Raw genomic sequence first — 17,254 nt, 5'->3', positions numbered from 1 at the left:
AACATCATTCTCTCCAACTGGAGTGTACATTCATCAGAGGGATAAAGCCGTATGATTTTAGGGTTAAAATAATAGTTGATAGTACAGGAAATAAGAAATTTGAAGATTTAGGGAGATTAAAAGATGAGATGTTCTTTCAGACAACAGGTATATGTTACTTAACGTGTGAAGGCCGTGTTGCTTGTAGAAAGCATGGTGCACACATAGGGTTTAATTTGCACGAAAGGAAAAAAAAAGAGTTGAAGCCTGTTCCTGTGTTGTGAATAAGGTGATCTGTGAGAGGTGGACAGTCTCTACCCAGGGATGTTGCTGTGTATTTTATTCAGCAGCTGTTTAAATCCAAAATACAGGGAGGTTCCTCAGATCCTGGACCAGAAATCAGGCATGTCTAACCAACCCCTCCCCGTACTCCCACATGTCCATCAGTCTCTGCTACAGGTGAAAGACTGAGCAATACAGCTGCCTCAGCAAGCTTTTAAAAAACAGCCTGAGGCTGAAGTAGCTACCTGAGAGAAGAAAGGCTGCAGCCATCTGTCTTTGGGAGAGGGCTCTCACTATGCACCACAGAAACAGCTGCCGAACACCTACAATTTCAGACATATCCAGAGATGTCTTTGCCTTCTCTGCTGGGTTAGCTCAAGGCACCTCTTTCAGTTGCCATCCTGCAGCACTCAATACATGTCTCCAGTGGCCTCGGACTGGATGCCGCAGTGGTGCCTCTTCTGTGCTGGAGCCATGTAGGAGGCTTCAGTCAAAAGCTCATTTGAGTCAATAGCAAGATTCAGTTAATGGTATTCAGCTGACTAAACGTACAGCTGAGCTATTCCCTTTATAGTTAGTGACGAGAATAGGTACAGCTAAGCTATGATCCATTTCCATCTTAAAAGAGACATCTAAAATATGGGATAAATTGGGTTCTAAAAGTACAATTTCCACTGTCTATACTGGGAGACCAGAATGAACTACTCAGATACACATGTCCACCTGGCTGATCTCTGAAATTAAGTGAGATGAGTCCTATCCCTAGAGACTCGACAGATGGCAGAGCACTCTTGAGCTTTAGTACCAAGGGAGCTTCAATACCGAGGGAGCTCTAGTACCTAGGTGAAGGCATTGTAAAACACAATGCGGGGAGCTAGGTAAAGTTGGTAAAGTTGGTTGGTAAAGTTAATGTCGCAACACATGGAGCATGCATAACCCTAGATCAGGCATTTATGCAACCCATGCAGCAAGGAATAGAGCCTGGTGCCAGGGCAGGAGGAAAGCCCATTCTCTAACAAGGATCAACGGCTGCAAAATCTGTCCAGTGTCATTGGAATCAAAAGCTGGAACAATCCCTTCTCACAGGAACACCCATTAGAGGGAGGTAATATGCCTCTTTTATGCAGATACCAATGGGTAGTATATTTACCTTCCCTGGTGAGTCTCAGTCTGCTGAGGGACGTGGGCAGAGGCACTTCTCAGACACTGCACTGAAAGGGTTTGCTGGGTATAGCATAATTCAGTGCTAAGTGGAGCAATAATTAGAGGGCAGGTCTTGTCCCACAGTTCATGGTGCCTCCATATCACTTGAGAGCCTAAGAGTCCTTCCAGCTTGTCCTCACCACCATTTCACTAGTTATTATTGGTACCTGCATTTTCATTTTTAGTGAGACATCTAAACGCTTCTAAAAAACCCAACCCTGGCTACATGTTGATCACAATCTAACTCAGCTATGCCCATCATCCCTGCAGATCCCAAGGGATCTGTGTGGTTTGACATTCCCAGTAAGTGGTTCCTCTGAGGCTGACTTGAGCTCCTCTCCCAAGAAAAGAAAGTTCCAGTGAAGGCTCAGTGGGAGATGACTGCATCACAGCTTCTTCCAGCTTCTTCTTCCCCTGCAGAGCTTTGGGTAATAGATCATCTTAAAACAAATTCATTTTTGTTCATTTCTAGGGGAGATGATGTATGGGATTTGGCATCATTTAACAATGGCCCATTGTGGAGCCTTGCTAGGCAGACACTTATTCCTTAACTTTCCTTTTCTGCATGAATGGTGAGCTGTTTCTTTCCAATTTGCCATTTTCTTCTTGGCCTCTACCCAAGACAATGCTTTTTTATTTTTCAGAGAAGAATTTGTCTTGAACAACTCAAGCTATACTAACAGTTATGACCTGGAGACATGTGCTCCGTAAATAATAGGACAGTAAAATAAAAACCAAAACCACATTTGAATGTAAGGAGACTCATAAACATGATCTTTAAGCCATCTCATTTCACTGTTACTTGGCATCCTTAAAGACTGCAGATCAGCAGCAAGATTAAGGCTAGCCTCAAATACCATGGAGCCACCATCCTGGATCCCAGCCTCTTGTTTCACCCCAGTTTGACAAGTACCCCTGCTAAATGCTTCAAAAGAAAGTACATGACACTCTCTGGTAGACAGGAGCAGGATAACCTACCACATCAAAAAGAGCTTATCCTTATCTCTGGTGCCTGGAGATTAGCTTCACCCCTAAAACTGAAATAACTGCATCCCTCCATAAATCAGTTAGGAGCAGTTGTGATATCAAGGTCAGTGATGGCTTTTTATTGGAAAAAACACCTGCATGCTGGTTTGTTTATTCGGGACAGTGTCACAGGTGCTGAACTAGACAAGACAACATCCTGGTTGTGGTTGAGGGATGGAGAAGAATGAATTAATGGATTGCAATGCTTAGTAGGGGTCTTTTTCCCCCCTCTCCTCATACTTTAATTACTTTGCCTGGTTCATTCATGTTATCCTTGTTAATTGTGTTTAATTGGCCGTGAGCCTGTTCTTTTTTTGCAAACTTATATAAGTAGGACCAACTTGAGCAAAGTAAATATTTGTCCAGAACAGCAGACTTCTGGGAAAGTGGAAAATGGATTCTGTTGCTTACTTTCCCTGAAGCAACTCCTCAGCAAGTTGACCAGTGCTTACCACTCCTGCTGATTGGGGGCAGGGTACATGCTGTAGCCCTTTCTAGTGCCCCCTCCAGCTCCCACGCCTCCTGTCTCTCCTGTGATGGCAGCAGCACATCGTGGCTCTTCAACACCACCCAGATGTTTGCTTTAACTCCACGTAGCTTAGCCCTCCTGAGGAAGGGGAGAATTAGCCCTTGTAAGCTTGGAGCCAAAACCTCCAATTTTGCTCACAGTGCCTAGGAGCTTGACCATCTTACAACAGCTTTTCATTCCTGAAATTCTTGTTGACTTTGGCCTTTCTTCCTTAACAATCTCAATTTATTTAAGCATTTATTTAAGACTACATGGAGTAAAGAAAAAGGCTTCAAACTTGTCAAGAAGGGTGCTCTGTTCCCAGTTTTGAAAGGACTGATCTATCCTTTGCTCATCCACTTGAATTCCCATCTGGCTCTTCATCCTTGCGTGCAAAGGTGGCCAGGCTGCATCTGTAAGCAAGGGCAGGCCATACGCTAAAGTCCTGGCTTGTGCCATGTGCACCGTGCCATCACTGGCATGGCTCCTGCTACGGTTTTAAGCCATGACAGGCAGTGCTCTCCCAGAAAATTCCTTGGGGATAGCACAGGCCAGACTTTGTTCCCAGCAGTTTGAGAGAGGCAATCTTACTTGAGGAGGGGAAGGAAAGGGTGAAAGGAAGAGAATTCAGATGTACAGTTGCGAAGCAAGCTGTGCTACTGGGTCTCCACACCTGTGAATTTGAGCTGGCTTGTTTTATCGAGCAGTGCAGGTGTGACCTAACTAACGGAGGTCCAGAGACTGAAGCAAGGCAGGGACACTAGGACGATGCTGTTGCAGGGCTCCTGCAGCCGGGTGGCATCTTGCTTGTCTGCAAGTGCAACTCAAGTAGCTGTTTGAGAGCAGAAATACGTCCAGTCCTCATGCCATGGTCAGTCCTCAAGGCCAAGGTCAGCCATGGTGTTAGTCAGCAGTCCTGAGGTTTGCATGAGAGGGTAGAGAAACTTCAGTGGGTACATTTTTCCATTCCCCACGTTTTTGCCTTCACAACATTCAAATTCATTGTCGTTCAGGTCTCAGGAGAAAGACTTTCCCAGAGGTTTTCTGGGAGCAGGAAGTACTGAAGGGGATAAGCACTGGTTATTCTTTTAAGTCTTATCCAGAGGGTGGCATTGTCATTTCAGGAGCTATTTGCATGGCCTACCTCGGAAGCTGAACTGCCTTAGGCCTCCTTTGTAGTTGATAGTGAAAGGTGCTCAAAATGGCTTTCCAGAGGATCCTAAATTAGAATTACCCTGGAGGGCCTCCTGTCTCTTTTCGTTGAGTATAATTAAATAGACTCTTAATTTTGGCCCTCTGAGTTTCACCTAAATTAGATGTTTGAAGACAGCCTGAGTATCCATCTTGGGCTGTAGGTGTGGCTTGCTGAACTGCATTGACACTCAGCTGTCACAATTAAGTTTGTTAATCAGCACTGATTAGGAAAGCAAAGCTGCTGAGGGAGGGAGATAACTATATGCCAGATTATTCTGAAGTTGTTGCCTAAGGCATCTGCTCACATTTTAAGTACAAACCAGACTCATATCACATGTGGAAAGGTCACAGGGAGGAAGCTTGGTCCTGCTCTCAGTTTATGGATCATTCTTAAAGAAAACAAGGAAGTAAAAACTATGCCTAAGCAGGTAAAGAAAAACCATTACTTTATAAAAATAAATTCTTAGTTACCCAAGTGTGAAACTAAAGAAAACTGGCCTTACAGCTATACAGATACTGTGATCTTTACTAATACCTCAGCATGCTAATTGAAAACAAGAAATCCTGGGTTAGAAATTACTGTAGTGCACAGAAATCTGAAATGGGGATTCTGACATTCTTTTTTTTTTCTTTTGCATCTTACTGAAACTTTGAGAGTTGAGACCTGTTCCAACAGAGATTTTTTGGTTTAAGGTTCTTTAAGGTGCTGGCAGGAACTTGTCACTTCTCTGTCTCCACTCAGCATTCCCTTATGTAGCACCTGGCTCATCTATTTACGGGACAGATTAGAGATGCGATTGGTTTTTAGCTGATTTGGTGGCCTGGTTCCCTTCATGTGAGCCAAATACTTCTTGGCTTACTCTGAGATATACTCTTCTTAGCTCTCACTTTGTTTCAATGGCCAAGTGGATCAGAATATATAAAAAATGTCTTTTCTTCAACTTGTATCTTTGCCAGTGAGGAATAAAGTTATCTATTGGTAAAGTGCCATATTACCCTGGGGCATTTCCTAGAGAGCTGGAGCTGTTGGCTTCCAGTCAGTTGGGCTTCTACAGTTGAAACATAGTGAAGGACAGGACTCATTTGTTCATGCATGCGGCTGTATAAATACGTACACTGACACCTCAGGCACGTGGCAGGTGGTAGCTAAGGCTTCTGAAAGTCCAAATTAACAGATCTGAGAGTAAGCAGGACTGGAGTTCAGGCTCTGAAACAGAAAATCACAGCTTGGAAGTTGGTATGGAATCAGAATATGGGATGAGAAGCTGTCAAAAAACAAAAATCTTAGTGTCATTTCCAGTGTGCGGTAGACTGTAAGAAGGCATTAGAAATGTTCTCAAGCTTCTTAACCAAGTTGCTTCCCATGCAGCAGCACTCTCAGTGTGCTAGTCCATGGGAGATGGTGCCTGATATAAATGACTCTTCCTCATCTTCAGGGAGCTGTTTGCCACTGTTCAGGAATGCTGCAGCTGAAGTGCTAATTAACCAGAAACAAAATGAGGGATCAATAAAATATCTGCCCATTGTTCCTTTGATAATTTCACATTCCTATTTCATCCCTCAATCTTCCCTAAGTCTGCTTTTTATTCTCATCAAGGGGATAATAATTTTGGCCACTATTCTGATTCAAATTAGGTTGACATGCACTGGCAAGTGTAGCACTGGCCTTTTCTTCATGTGTCAGATGCACTATTTGCATTGCAGGACCTCTTAGTTGAGTTTTGGCCTAGTAAGTGTTGGTATTTTGTTTTGTTTTCACTTCAGTGAGTGGTCTCACCTTAATACTAATACAATCTTTAAAACACTGATCATTCTCTTACCAAAACTGCAGCTAGACAGAAGGACTATACTAGCCCTGCTAACAGCTGTATAGATAATTCATAGAACCATAGAATATCTCAAGTTGGAAGGGACCCATAAGGATCATCGAGTACAACTCCCTACTCCTTGCAGGACCACCTAAAACTAAACCATATGACTAAGATCATTGTGCAGATGCTCCTTGAACTCTGACAGGGTTGGTGCTGTGACCACTTCCCTGGGCAGCCTGTTCCAGTGACCGACCACCCTCTCAGTGAAGAACCTTTTCCTAATGTCCAATCTGAACTTCTCCTGATGCAGCTTCATTCCATTTCCTTGTGTCCTATCACTGGTCACCAGAGAGAGGAGATCAGCGCCTCCCCCTGTGCTGCTCCCCATGACTAAGTTGTAGGCTGTGATAAGGTCCCCTTCAGCCTTATTTTCTCCAAGCTGAACAAGCCAACTGATCTCAGCTGCTGCTCTTAAGTCTTGCCCTTGAAATAGTCTACCAGTGCGAAACCCGCTCCCACCTCGTTGAGGTATACTAAACCTCTACGTCCATAAAGCTAATGGCATCCAGTGCCACTCACCCATTCCATCTTCATGCCAGTGCCAGTTCAGCAATACATACGATTTTGATGGCACTTAATAAACCATTCTTGGTTGCAGGAACGGTCTCTGAGGACAAGCATTTATGACAAACTTTTCCTCAGTCCCATGTCATGCACTTTCTGTAGATCTATTATGCTCTTTTCTTTCCGTGTGACCTCATGTCAAATATATTTGGAGGTATTAATGCCCTATGGCTTAATTAGTATGGCTGCTTCTTTTTCTCCCTGGGCTGGGCTGAGGCGTGACCTGACAGGGCACTGTGTCAGATCTGGGAAATTAATTCCCAGTCATTTCCTCCCTCATCAGTCATCGTCTGCCTGCTGCCCTCAGACCTGATAATTATACAGGCAGTTCAGATAGGACTTGCTAATAAGGGAACATGGAGTCTTTGTTCTTATTCCTGGCTGCTGAGGCTGGGTCTGCTTCTCCTAAGCTTAGCTGCTGTGGTCAGTGGGGAGAGAATCTGTTCTCCCCAAAGTGCTTCATCCCATCCTAAACAAGAGACCCAATATAGGCATGTGTTAAGCCAATAATTCTAGAAGCTGATTTATCTTTGGTTTTAGCAGCACATAGCTTTTTTTTTTTTTTTTTTTTTTTTTTTTTTTTGCCAGCTAAAGCTCATTCTCATAATCTGTCCTAAATGTAGGCTGGTTTTGCCTGGGAAAATGTTTGTCTTCTTTCTCCCATACCTGCTTGCTCCTGGTAAAGGCTTACTGTAAATATTTACTAAGGAAGGGACAGAGTGGGTAGTCACACTTGGAAGATTGTTATGAGACCTACAGCTCTGGTCTCTACTCTTTGCTGCTTGGGTGACAGGGATGTGAGAATTGCACAGGGGTATGAGCCAAGGAAACAAATACGAACTGCTCTAGACTCCCTCACAGCATTACCCAACTTTGTATGGAAGGTGTGGAATCTCATGCTTTGTTAACTTTTATGTCGTATTTCAACATCAGTATTTAACCTTCTGTATAAAAAGATATATTTTCATTAGTTATACAATTGTGAATGGCCACTTGATAGGAGCAGGAGGCCATCAGAATGCCATGATGTCCTGGTTAGCACGTGCTGGTCACATGTGTGCACCCTCATTATGGCAAAAGCATCTCACTACTTAAGCCTTAAAAGACCTACACTGAAGGCATGGAAGCAGAAAAGCCCCACAACTTGGGTGACATAGTGTTTTGCTGCATTTTTTTCCTGGCACAAACACTTCCCAGAAAAACAGCATGAATCAACCATCTGAGCCAATGTTTAGTAGTCATGAATAAAGCAGTACTGCTAAGATTAAAATCATCTCCAATTGTGTTGTTTTGTTTTGTTTTGTTTTTAATTAAGTGGAGGTGGGCAAGAAGGTGTTGGTGAGGGGAAACAGCAAGCAACCTTGAGAAACTGTCTCAAAAAAGAAAAGGACCCTTTAGAAAAGTAGTATATTGTGGCCTTTTTTGTCCAGTACAACTCGATCAGTATTCTCAAGTATTTGTGTTTATTTCTAGAGTGCCAAAGGCAGATGCATTTTTTTCTTGGCGTTTTTATCTCCTGACTACCACAACACTTTTCTTTTGCTTTGTATCTGGGATCAAATGCACAGATTTTTTCTGTACAAACTGCCAGCATCTCAGTCTTCAGTAAATTTCTAAGGCACAGATACCCGACTTAGTGGCAGCGCTTGAGTTTTGCCCAGCCACCATCGCCGGTGCTGAGGCTGCCTCTGAGGAGCCAGACAGACCGAGAAGTCTCCGCTCCCACCATCTCCATCCTCACCCCCACACAGCTGCAGAGGTATTGGACCACTGCCCATTCCCAGCTGCAGAGGCTGCACACCCCAGCAGCCATTGCTGCTGGCTGGGTGCTCTGTCCTCGTTTGTGCCCTGCTCATAAAAATAATTTTTAAAAAGCTAGTCTTAGGTAGTATCTAGGGATAGGGTGGAAGCTTCCAAACTTACTTTTTACACTCCAACCTGTTTCATATTCCAGTTCAACAGCTGAATATCTAAACCCACAGCTTTCCCTAGTGCACTAAGCTGTGGCAGGAACCACAGTTGGGTGAGGAACACCATCAATATTGCTTGGGGAAGGCCAGGCAGGGTCCTCCCAACAAACTCTGGAACAGGATGGGAGTTTGGTCCACAACCATCCCCAACAGCCACCATGAGTGTGGCCACCCATTTCAAATGCTGGAAGTCCAACCAGGTGGCATGGCCACTCCACACCAGCTGGCAGTAGCACTTCATGCTGGCCCCAGCGCATTTAGCGTGCCAGCTGCATCAGAGTTCGAGCACATCCTCGCAGCCAGGACTAGGCAATTTAGAGACAGCTCCAGCCCTGGAACCGTGCACCTGTTTCAACACTGAGAGCAGGAGCGTGGCCGGAGCACAGAGCCTGACGCCTGGCTGGGGAGAGGCCGCCCCAGCCTCTTCCTACTCCCCCTGCCTGGGCGCACACACAATCCAAAAACCTCTGGCAGGGAACGTGTTATCTTAAAAATGGTATTTCATTTGCAGCAGTGTTCTGAGAAAAAAAAAGCTTGCTTGTTCATCAGCTGCATGTGCTGTTTCCCACAAACTCAAAACTAAAGGATGCTGCTGACCATCTCAGAAAAAAGCTACAAAGCGCCGCACGCAAGTTCTGTAAAGAAAATGTTTTATTTAAAGTGTTAAATACCATCACCAGAATGAGTTTGATTTACATTAGTTGGTGTTCATTACAGGCCTAATCTGCCCTTTTTTTTCTCCCCCACCTGTAATTCCTTTTAACTTTTTAAAACGTACTATGTACAAGACAGCAGTGATCACTGGAATAGTGCTATTTACATGACTAAACCATAAGTAGAGTTGCAGACGTGTGAAAATTAAAAAAAAATACATTACTTTTTTTAAAATAAATACTGCATAATGACAAGTATGTACAAACTTTCCATGTGTCCTGTCCTTGATTTTAAAATTTGAAATAATTTATATAGGACTATGCATACAAGAATGTGTGAGCACATCTCACAGTATCAGGAAAATGACTATGTATTTTTGTTTAATATCCTAGGGGATATTGTAGACTGCATGTTAGTAGTATTTATTTGCTGCTGGTAGACAGATGTCTAAATTATTTCAATAAATATAATTTTACCAGTCTGTCCATTAACTTAACAATAATCCATTATATAAACTCTGAAGACAAGACACAATCTTGCTTTATATGATATTGCACAAAGTAAAAGGCATTTTAAGTGATACTGTTATTACTTTTGCCCTCTTACAAGGCATGTACGATTTCTTAAAGGGAAACTTTAATAACTGATTTTCAAATAAAATCAGAATAATTCTGTGTGGCCTTAAAGGTAAATGTAATATATATTTCAAAAATTATTGCAAGGTTTCAATATTAAACCTTAAATAGGTATTAAAGGCATACAAAGACCCAGAAAAAAAAGGATATTTTGTTATTAAATGTTAGCCAGTTACATTCCCTTTAAATAATGTAATTTAATGAGAAGCTTGAACTTGCAGCACCACCCAATGGTAGTTACTGTCTGCTACAAAAACCAGGTTTTTGAAGATCCATTGACTGCAGTGAGGGTTCTGGTAATGGTGTCAAATAGCTGTTGAAGTGGTACTGATAAGCTTTCTTTAAGGCTATTTTACAAACCAAAGATTGACATTTTTTCAGACTGATATTACTTAATTATGACTTTTGAAACACAAGTGTAGTTTATGAAAATTGAACTTTACAGCAGAAGAACCGTATGAATTAGTAACCTTTGTTGCTTTTGAAATCTCAAAAATGTAGCAATTAATTTGGTTTAGTGCAAATAAAATCATTTAAATTTATTTTCTACAAATCAACCAAGTACTTTTTTTTTTTTCTCTTTCCAAAAACCTTCAAGAAATTATAGTTCAACCTTTGAATGAAAGATGCTGGTGCTGAAAACAAATTTACTGAAGACGTCTTACAATGGCCACATGATTCCAGTATTTTGCTGTAGAATTCAATTTGAAGGTGAGAAAAAATGAAAATAAGTTACCATGCACTGTACAATAAATTGCAAAAAGTTCAAATATCTTCTTTATCAAATACATGCTGAATTACATTAATGTACTCCCAAGCCATGTTGCAAAATCCTTTTCAACATGCTTGAAAAAAAAAAGTAAGTTCTTAAACAATATTTTTCTCAAATAATTCAGAAATGCAGAACAATCTTCAACCCTGAACCAAATATGGGGCATAAGAGAGTAGTAAGTCAAAAGGTAGCCATTTTAGAATATGATGATCATCCTAGGAGGTAGAGGGGGAAAAGAGCAAAAGGAAGAGAGGAGACTAGGAGGAGAGATAGAGAAAGGAGGAGGTAAAAGAAGTGTACAATTTGCACATTATGTTGAACTTTACAAGGCTTGTACCTTTTGCATTTAAATAAATTTAATATATTACACTTATTTCTTGTCACATAAACAGAATTTTAAATATTTGCTAGAAATTATTTTTTATTTTTAGTATATGTCTGCAAAAATACAGACCATGACTTGTTTAAAGAATGATAAACGTGGTGTGTCTTTGTATCACCCTGTTGCATTCTCTTCCCTTTAAAACCATGCACTAGTGAAATTTATTTTTAAAAATAATATAAATTGTTGAAAATGGCTGATTTATTCTTTTTTTTTTTTTTTGCAAGTTGCAGCCCCAAGAAAATAATTTAAGTGTTCAGCTAAATCTGTGTCCATGCAAAAAAGTTTCTTTAATTTCATACAGTACAGTATATCCACAGAATTTTATTTTTCAGAGAGTCCATCACATCTGGGGTTTCACTGTATTTATAGTTGGAGGTATGAAGCCTGCCACTTTAAGTCTTGAACCTTTTGAGTACGAAGAGTTTTCAGATCTCAAGCAAACTTGTTTCAAATGACAGTTGACTTTTCCACCATCCTTACATTCTTCTTTTCTTCCAATGTTTGCTAATTCACTGACTTGTAACATGGCTTCATGGGAGGGTAACTCCATTTCTGTGGCATAACCAGGCTTTAGGAGGGGAGGGCAGATAAATAAAGAAACAGGAGCAACAAAACAGATATGCCATTGAAAAGGACTTTTGTTGCATGAAACAGATTGATTCTTTTAGTTTAGTCCATGGCTTCAGATTGGACCAAAACTGAGTGTCCCTGAACTCCAAATCTATCAGTTCTTCATGACTTCAGTCCTTCACCTGAGGGCCTTCCATAGGGCACAATGTGTGCAACTTCCTTGAGAACACAGGATCGCGTTGCAGCCCTAGAAACAGGCTCAGAAGACACAACATTAAGCATGCAGTGTTACCAGGGTTTGCGACCTGTAAATTTTTTTTTTTTGTAACGCTGGTTGCTATGACAACAGTTTCACAGCTGCTATGAGCGAGCATAGGAAGGTCCTGTTGAACTTTCAAGAGATGATTGGGAAGCTCTTCTAGTGAGAGGAGCTAAAGTTGGGTCTACTAGAGAAGAAGGAGGGAAGAGTTTGAACCACCCAATCACCATGTTGGACAGGTCCAGTTCATCTAAAAGTATCTGTGCCACTCCCATAAAGGATTTGTGATCCATACGTCCATAATCTCCCCAAACAATTATCTGTTGGCAAAGAAAACAGAAGAAAATAGAAAAATTTCAGCAAAAATGCCAAGAGCTTCAATCTGATTCATCAAATGTCTCTGCTTATTTAATTATAGTACGTAATTAGATATGTGACTGCTGACAGTTTATTTCTGTGTATACTAATAATGATGCAGTGACAGAAATGACCTGGGCAGTAACAGAGCGGTTATCCATGATACTAAAGAAAGCCCGGTGAGAGAAGGAGCTCATACTTATAGCAGAAGCAAAACAAATCCAAAACTAACTTTTGCTCAACACTTTCTACTTGCATCAACAAGTAATAATACTACAGTAATCTCCTCAACAACTATTTGAAATAGCAGACCTTGGCAAATGAAGCACGAAACAAAGTTTGAAACTCATTCAGTGAAAACTGTACAGGTGACATTTTCAGATTCAGAAGAACACTGATGCAAATTACCTGTAAAACTTTGCCTTGGGGACTTTCTTCAAATGATAGAAGTTGCTGATAAAGTGGTTCCAGCGTTTTTCTTGCTACCTTTGTTTTCTTTTTGGCTATGCAGACTCCATTTTCTAATAGATACACCTTTACATATGGTGCTTAGAAGAAAGAAAATACAAAACACAGAACAATAAGTAAAGAAGTACAGATTTTTTGCAGAACAGATACACTGTTCTATCACCATGTGATAAAATCTGCCTTTTACTGGATATATAACTTGTATGAACAAATTTTCACAAGTAATATTAACATTTATTCTCGTGTAAAGCATCCATGCATTTTCTTTACTTTTCTCCCTGGTATAATTTTTTCTTTACTTTTTTTTATATGTCTCTTTTGCCATGAAACAATTCAGATTTTGACCTGAAAAAAATCAGATATTCCTATATATAGTATCCTTATACTGTACAGTATGCAAAATAGGCCTGTTAAGTAAATGAATGACTTGCATTGACTTTGGTGAGATGTGGATCAATGTTCCAAATTGTTAATAATTTAAAATTATCTACAAGGTGAAAATCAGTGAAGAAAAGACTCTGACACAATTTCTATTTTGGCAGAAGAGCTTGCTAAAAATATCATTATATTGTCCTTTTCACATAGTGTTATAGGACATCAGACTATAAAATAAGAAGTATCAAATACTGGACTACTTTTCAAGTAGGTAGCCATTTCACACCTCTTGTTGATTCTCTCTTCATCCCTAAGATTCCTACATCACATCTTCAGTATATACCTTTCTATCCCATAACCAAGGATACATTTGCTATTAATAAAATATTTTTATGTCTTCTGGTAGCCCAGACAAGAGACTGATTTTTTTTTTCCCCCTCTTGAAGTAGGGTTGATTTTTGTATATTTCAATTTTTGTATATTTCATTTCAATACATTATGAATTTCAGTGTACAATACTGTTATCTACTGACATGTGAATTTGCTAGGAGTTTACCTAAGTGGAACAGTAAAGGCTCAGAAGTTGGGGGTTCGTTGGATTTTTTTGCTAGAACTCTATTCTTGTTGCCAAGATTTTTCTGCTTTACCTGGCAGTGTCTTTGAACCTGGTTTTACAACAAGGCCACGGGCTCGGATTATTTCTACTTCCAGTTGTCCTTTCTTGTCCATCATTCCCACCTGGATATCTCCTAGAGAACAAAAAGAAATCCTGGCATTGTAATTCAGAAATACCTAAACATATTAAAAGCTATAGGAATTTCTAGGATGAATACGTGATGACTTGTATCGTCTCCATTCCACCAGTAAGTATGATCCGGATTTTAACACTACTAGATAATGTAATACTTATCCTGTGCACTGCTATTTACGTTAGCCCATGCCTCTACCACTTCAAATTATTTTTTTTTTCCTTAAGAATTTCAGATAACAATAAGGCTTAAGTGAATTAGTACAAAGCAGCTCTGTAAAACTGCTTGAAATGTCTTCACCATGCCTCTAGTTTAAGACAAGGTATGGGAAGATAACTAGTGAATATAAAAAAGTCTGTAAGCACAATAATAACAAATACTGTGCACCTGAATGCCCATTTTTATTCAATACTATCTAAGTAATTAAAAGAAAGGACTGGTTTCATTAGCTGAATTTTAAAGATGGAAAACTGAAGAGCTAAAAGACTGAATTTTTCAAAGCACTTTTCTACTTTTGAGTGTCTTAATGAGCATCCACAATTATGTTCAACTTCAGCTGAGGTTACAGTTTCGGTCTTAACTGAGTTGTTCAAAACCACACGGGAAATCCATATTTAAAAAATTAGATTCTAGATAATTTCTGTGTTCTAATTACCAGACCTAGTAGATTATATCATATCTATAGGACATAAATGCTTACCCATTGATGGTGTTGCCAAAGTCTGTCGTCCTACAAGCTGGGCAGGACCAAGTCCATCCAGAAAATCACTGAACTGGCTGTCCGCAGCCAACCTCACACCAGGGAAAATCAAACTAAAAAATAATATTTTTTAAAAAGTCAATAAATACATGTGAATTTGCCTTTTTGTTTGGTTGGTTTTCAGATGTTTTGCAGTTAGCATTTATATTTTTGGTACTACTGCTCATAAGGAACTTATTTACACTGACAAGATTACAAAAGAGTTACTGTAATTGTCAAAACTTCCAAGTGTGTAACAAGCAGCAATTTGGCCTCCAGCATATAACCAAACAGGTGACAGAATCACTAATCCTCACTGGGTCTAACTTCCACAGTAATATTTTTCCAGCATGCTCTCTTTTCCCAGTGTAATAAAGACCACTGTTAATTATTGTAGTATTTATATGAGACCAGTTCAGTAAGATACTAATCCATGCCTTTACCAGTAATTTAGTTACATGAAGTTAAAATTGCTTACATTTCTCAGTCAACGTGAACTCAATGGCTAAATGTCAAATGTATCCAGCGAAATTATTACATTAGACTGAATACTGGTCACTATTTTTAAAAGCAGCTTTTAAAATCAGCATTCATTATAAACATTTTGCTAAAAATGTGTCTTTGAAAATGGTATATATTCAATAATGGAACTGAAATCCATTGTGGCAAATGACCAAAGTAACTTAAAATTCAAATTCTTGACATAAATTATCTGTGACCCATTACAAGGCAACAAGAACTAATGAGATTTGTAATGACCAAATAAATGTCCATCTCAAGCGCATATAGTGCATCAACTTGGACATAGAAGATATACTGTCCAGTATAGGTGCATCATCCATTGCTGTGAATACCACTAATAAATCTATCCACAATAAGATTCTTCTGGGTGGTGTCTTGGACATACCACTCAGAAGTCTTTAACTCAGGCTTTTATGAAAAGCATAATACATGACAGTCTCACATTTCTGCCCAGATCATTTATTCAGGATTAATTAGCAGAATCTTTGAAAAAACTCTTGAGCACAGTGAATGCCACCCAGAAGTGCCCTGGAAATGCTTTGCTCTGCAAAGCAGAGGTAAGTGAGGAGTTTTCAGAAGAGAAACTGTCCTTTTCTGTGTTTTACCCAGTGCACTGCACCCGCTTCTGCTCCTGCCACTCCACATGCTGATGCTCTGACCCACCAGGCACTGCAGAAATGATCCTCATCCTTCCTGCACCAACAATGGGAGACTCTTTAGATCACAGGGGAAGCTGGGCTTGGTCTGTCAATGACACTAGCTTGTGAGAAGAATTTTGGCTAACAAGACCTACAGCGCCCACCTCAGTTTTGCTTATCTACCAGTTTCATGGAGAAATGTCACATAACCACAGTAATCACTGCTGCTTACTTTCCCTCGGAGCTGTAGCTGTTCATGCTCCCATCCGTTGACTCCCGGCTGGCCTGACGAGTCATCCAGTTCCTCATCTCCACAGCCAACCCTGTCTCAGTGCTCCTCTGGACAGTGCTCCGCAGCTTCTTTCCCCCTGCTTCTGTGAAGACAAAAGAGAAGCCCCCATCACACCGTGCTGTTGCAGCTGGGTGGCACACCACCGCTCCACGGGGCAGAGACACTCGAAGACAGAAATTAATGACCTGTACCAAAACTTATATTTTAAAATTACCTTTTTTTTTTTTTTTTAATAATAAGCAAGCAACATTGTAAATTTATTTTACAGGACCTTAGTTCTGTTACCATCTGCCTTCCAGGGACAGACAGCACACACAAAACACAACTCTGCCCACAGAGGTAACCAGATTTACACTATCCATAGTCTAGTGTGTTTGAAATATGTTTTCTCTGAATGAATACATCCCTCCTAGGAATTCAGTTAAAATGTTACCATTATGCCGAAATCTGCAGTGTCTGAGCAATGGTCTAATTCACATAAATTATTTGATTTAAAAACATTTGGTCATTATCTGCTAAATCAAGCTACAGATATCCATTAGAGAGCACAGTAAACAACCAATCAAGAACATTTCCCATTCTTTCTTCTCTGTTAATGCTCTTCTCATTTCACTAGCTGCTTTAACTTAATGTCTAAAAAATACAGTATTGATTTATGCACAATATGAAACTTTATTTCCACCTCCAGAAGTAACAATTTTTTTTACCTTCTTGCATAGTTTAATTTTAGTTGTAAAAACAGAAGTGACAAATAGCTGGGTATCAGTCAAGGGAAGAAATACTCAAAACTTAATATGGTAGCATTTTAGTGTAGAAATTTGATCAAGACCTCAGCTGGAAGAAATATTGAAAGTGCCACCAAAAAAACCCCCAAAACAACGAACTGAGTGGGAATGAAGCCTCAGTTTTTCCTTCATGAATAAGACAGTCACCCCATGTCATTTCTGATTTTAAATGCTGTTCCCTGCAATGGTGCAGGAAATTCTGTATTCCAATTTATTCTATCTCATCAATGGATAAAACTTCAGCAGAGCGATACATGATATACTGATAATATCATAAAAGACAAATAACTCTAAATAGACATGACACCAAATGATACCAGAATTCTTAAATATTGAAACAATGAGGGTAGAGAAATATCCAAGATACTCAAGGTATCTAGGGACTCGCCCTCTTTGGCAGTTTCTTTCTGCTACCCTTTCACCACCTCTGGCTCATCACATTCCAGAGGGCACAGGA

At 40.1% G+C, this 17,254-nt stretch overlaps 1 protein-coding gene across 1 annotated transcript; it reads right to left on the bottom strand.

Moving 5' to 3' along the window:
- Positions 1-10,646: 10,646 nt before the first annotated feature.
- On the bottom strand, positions 10,647-16,729 carry RIMS2 (regulating synaptic membrane exocytosis 2). The gene is made up of 6 exons (XM_010172475.2): positions 16,720-16,729; positions 15,953-16,094; positions 14,522-14,634; positions 13,720-13,821; positions 12,638-12,777; positions 10,647-12,192 (listed from the first exon to the last, which is right to left on the bottom strand). Exons 1-6 carry the CDS (start codon positions 16,727-16,729, stop codon positions 11,974-11,976), a joined length of 726 nt encoding a protein of 241 aa, XP_010170777.2. The 3' UTR covers positions 10,647-11,973.
- Positions 16,730-17,254: the final 525 nt, after the last annotated feature.

Source organism: Antrostomus carolinensis, unplaced genomic scaffold (genome assembly GCF_000700745.2).
Source record: "Antrostomus carolinensis isolate BGI_N321 unplaced genomic scaffold, ASM70074v2 scaffold1427, whole genome shotgun sequence".
Lineage (NCBI taxonomy): Eukaryota > Metazoa > Chordata > Aves > Caprimulgiformes > Caprimulgidae > Antrostomus > Antrostomus carolinensis.
Note: the sequence above shows the minus strand (reverse complement) of the source record. Positions and strands in the feature narration are given on the sequence as shown.

Coding starts and splice junctions, on each gene's coding strand:
- RIMS2 (XM_010172475.2), bottom strand. Junction 12,778..13,719: donor AGGTTCAAAGACACTGCCAG/GTAAAGCAGAAA, acceptor CTTTCTTCTAAG/CACCATATGTAAAGGTGTAT. Junction 12,193..12,637: donor CCCAAGGCAAAGTTTTACAG/GTAATTTGCATC, acceptor CTTTGCCAACAG/ATAATTGTTTGGGGAGATTA.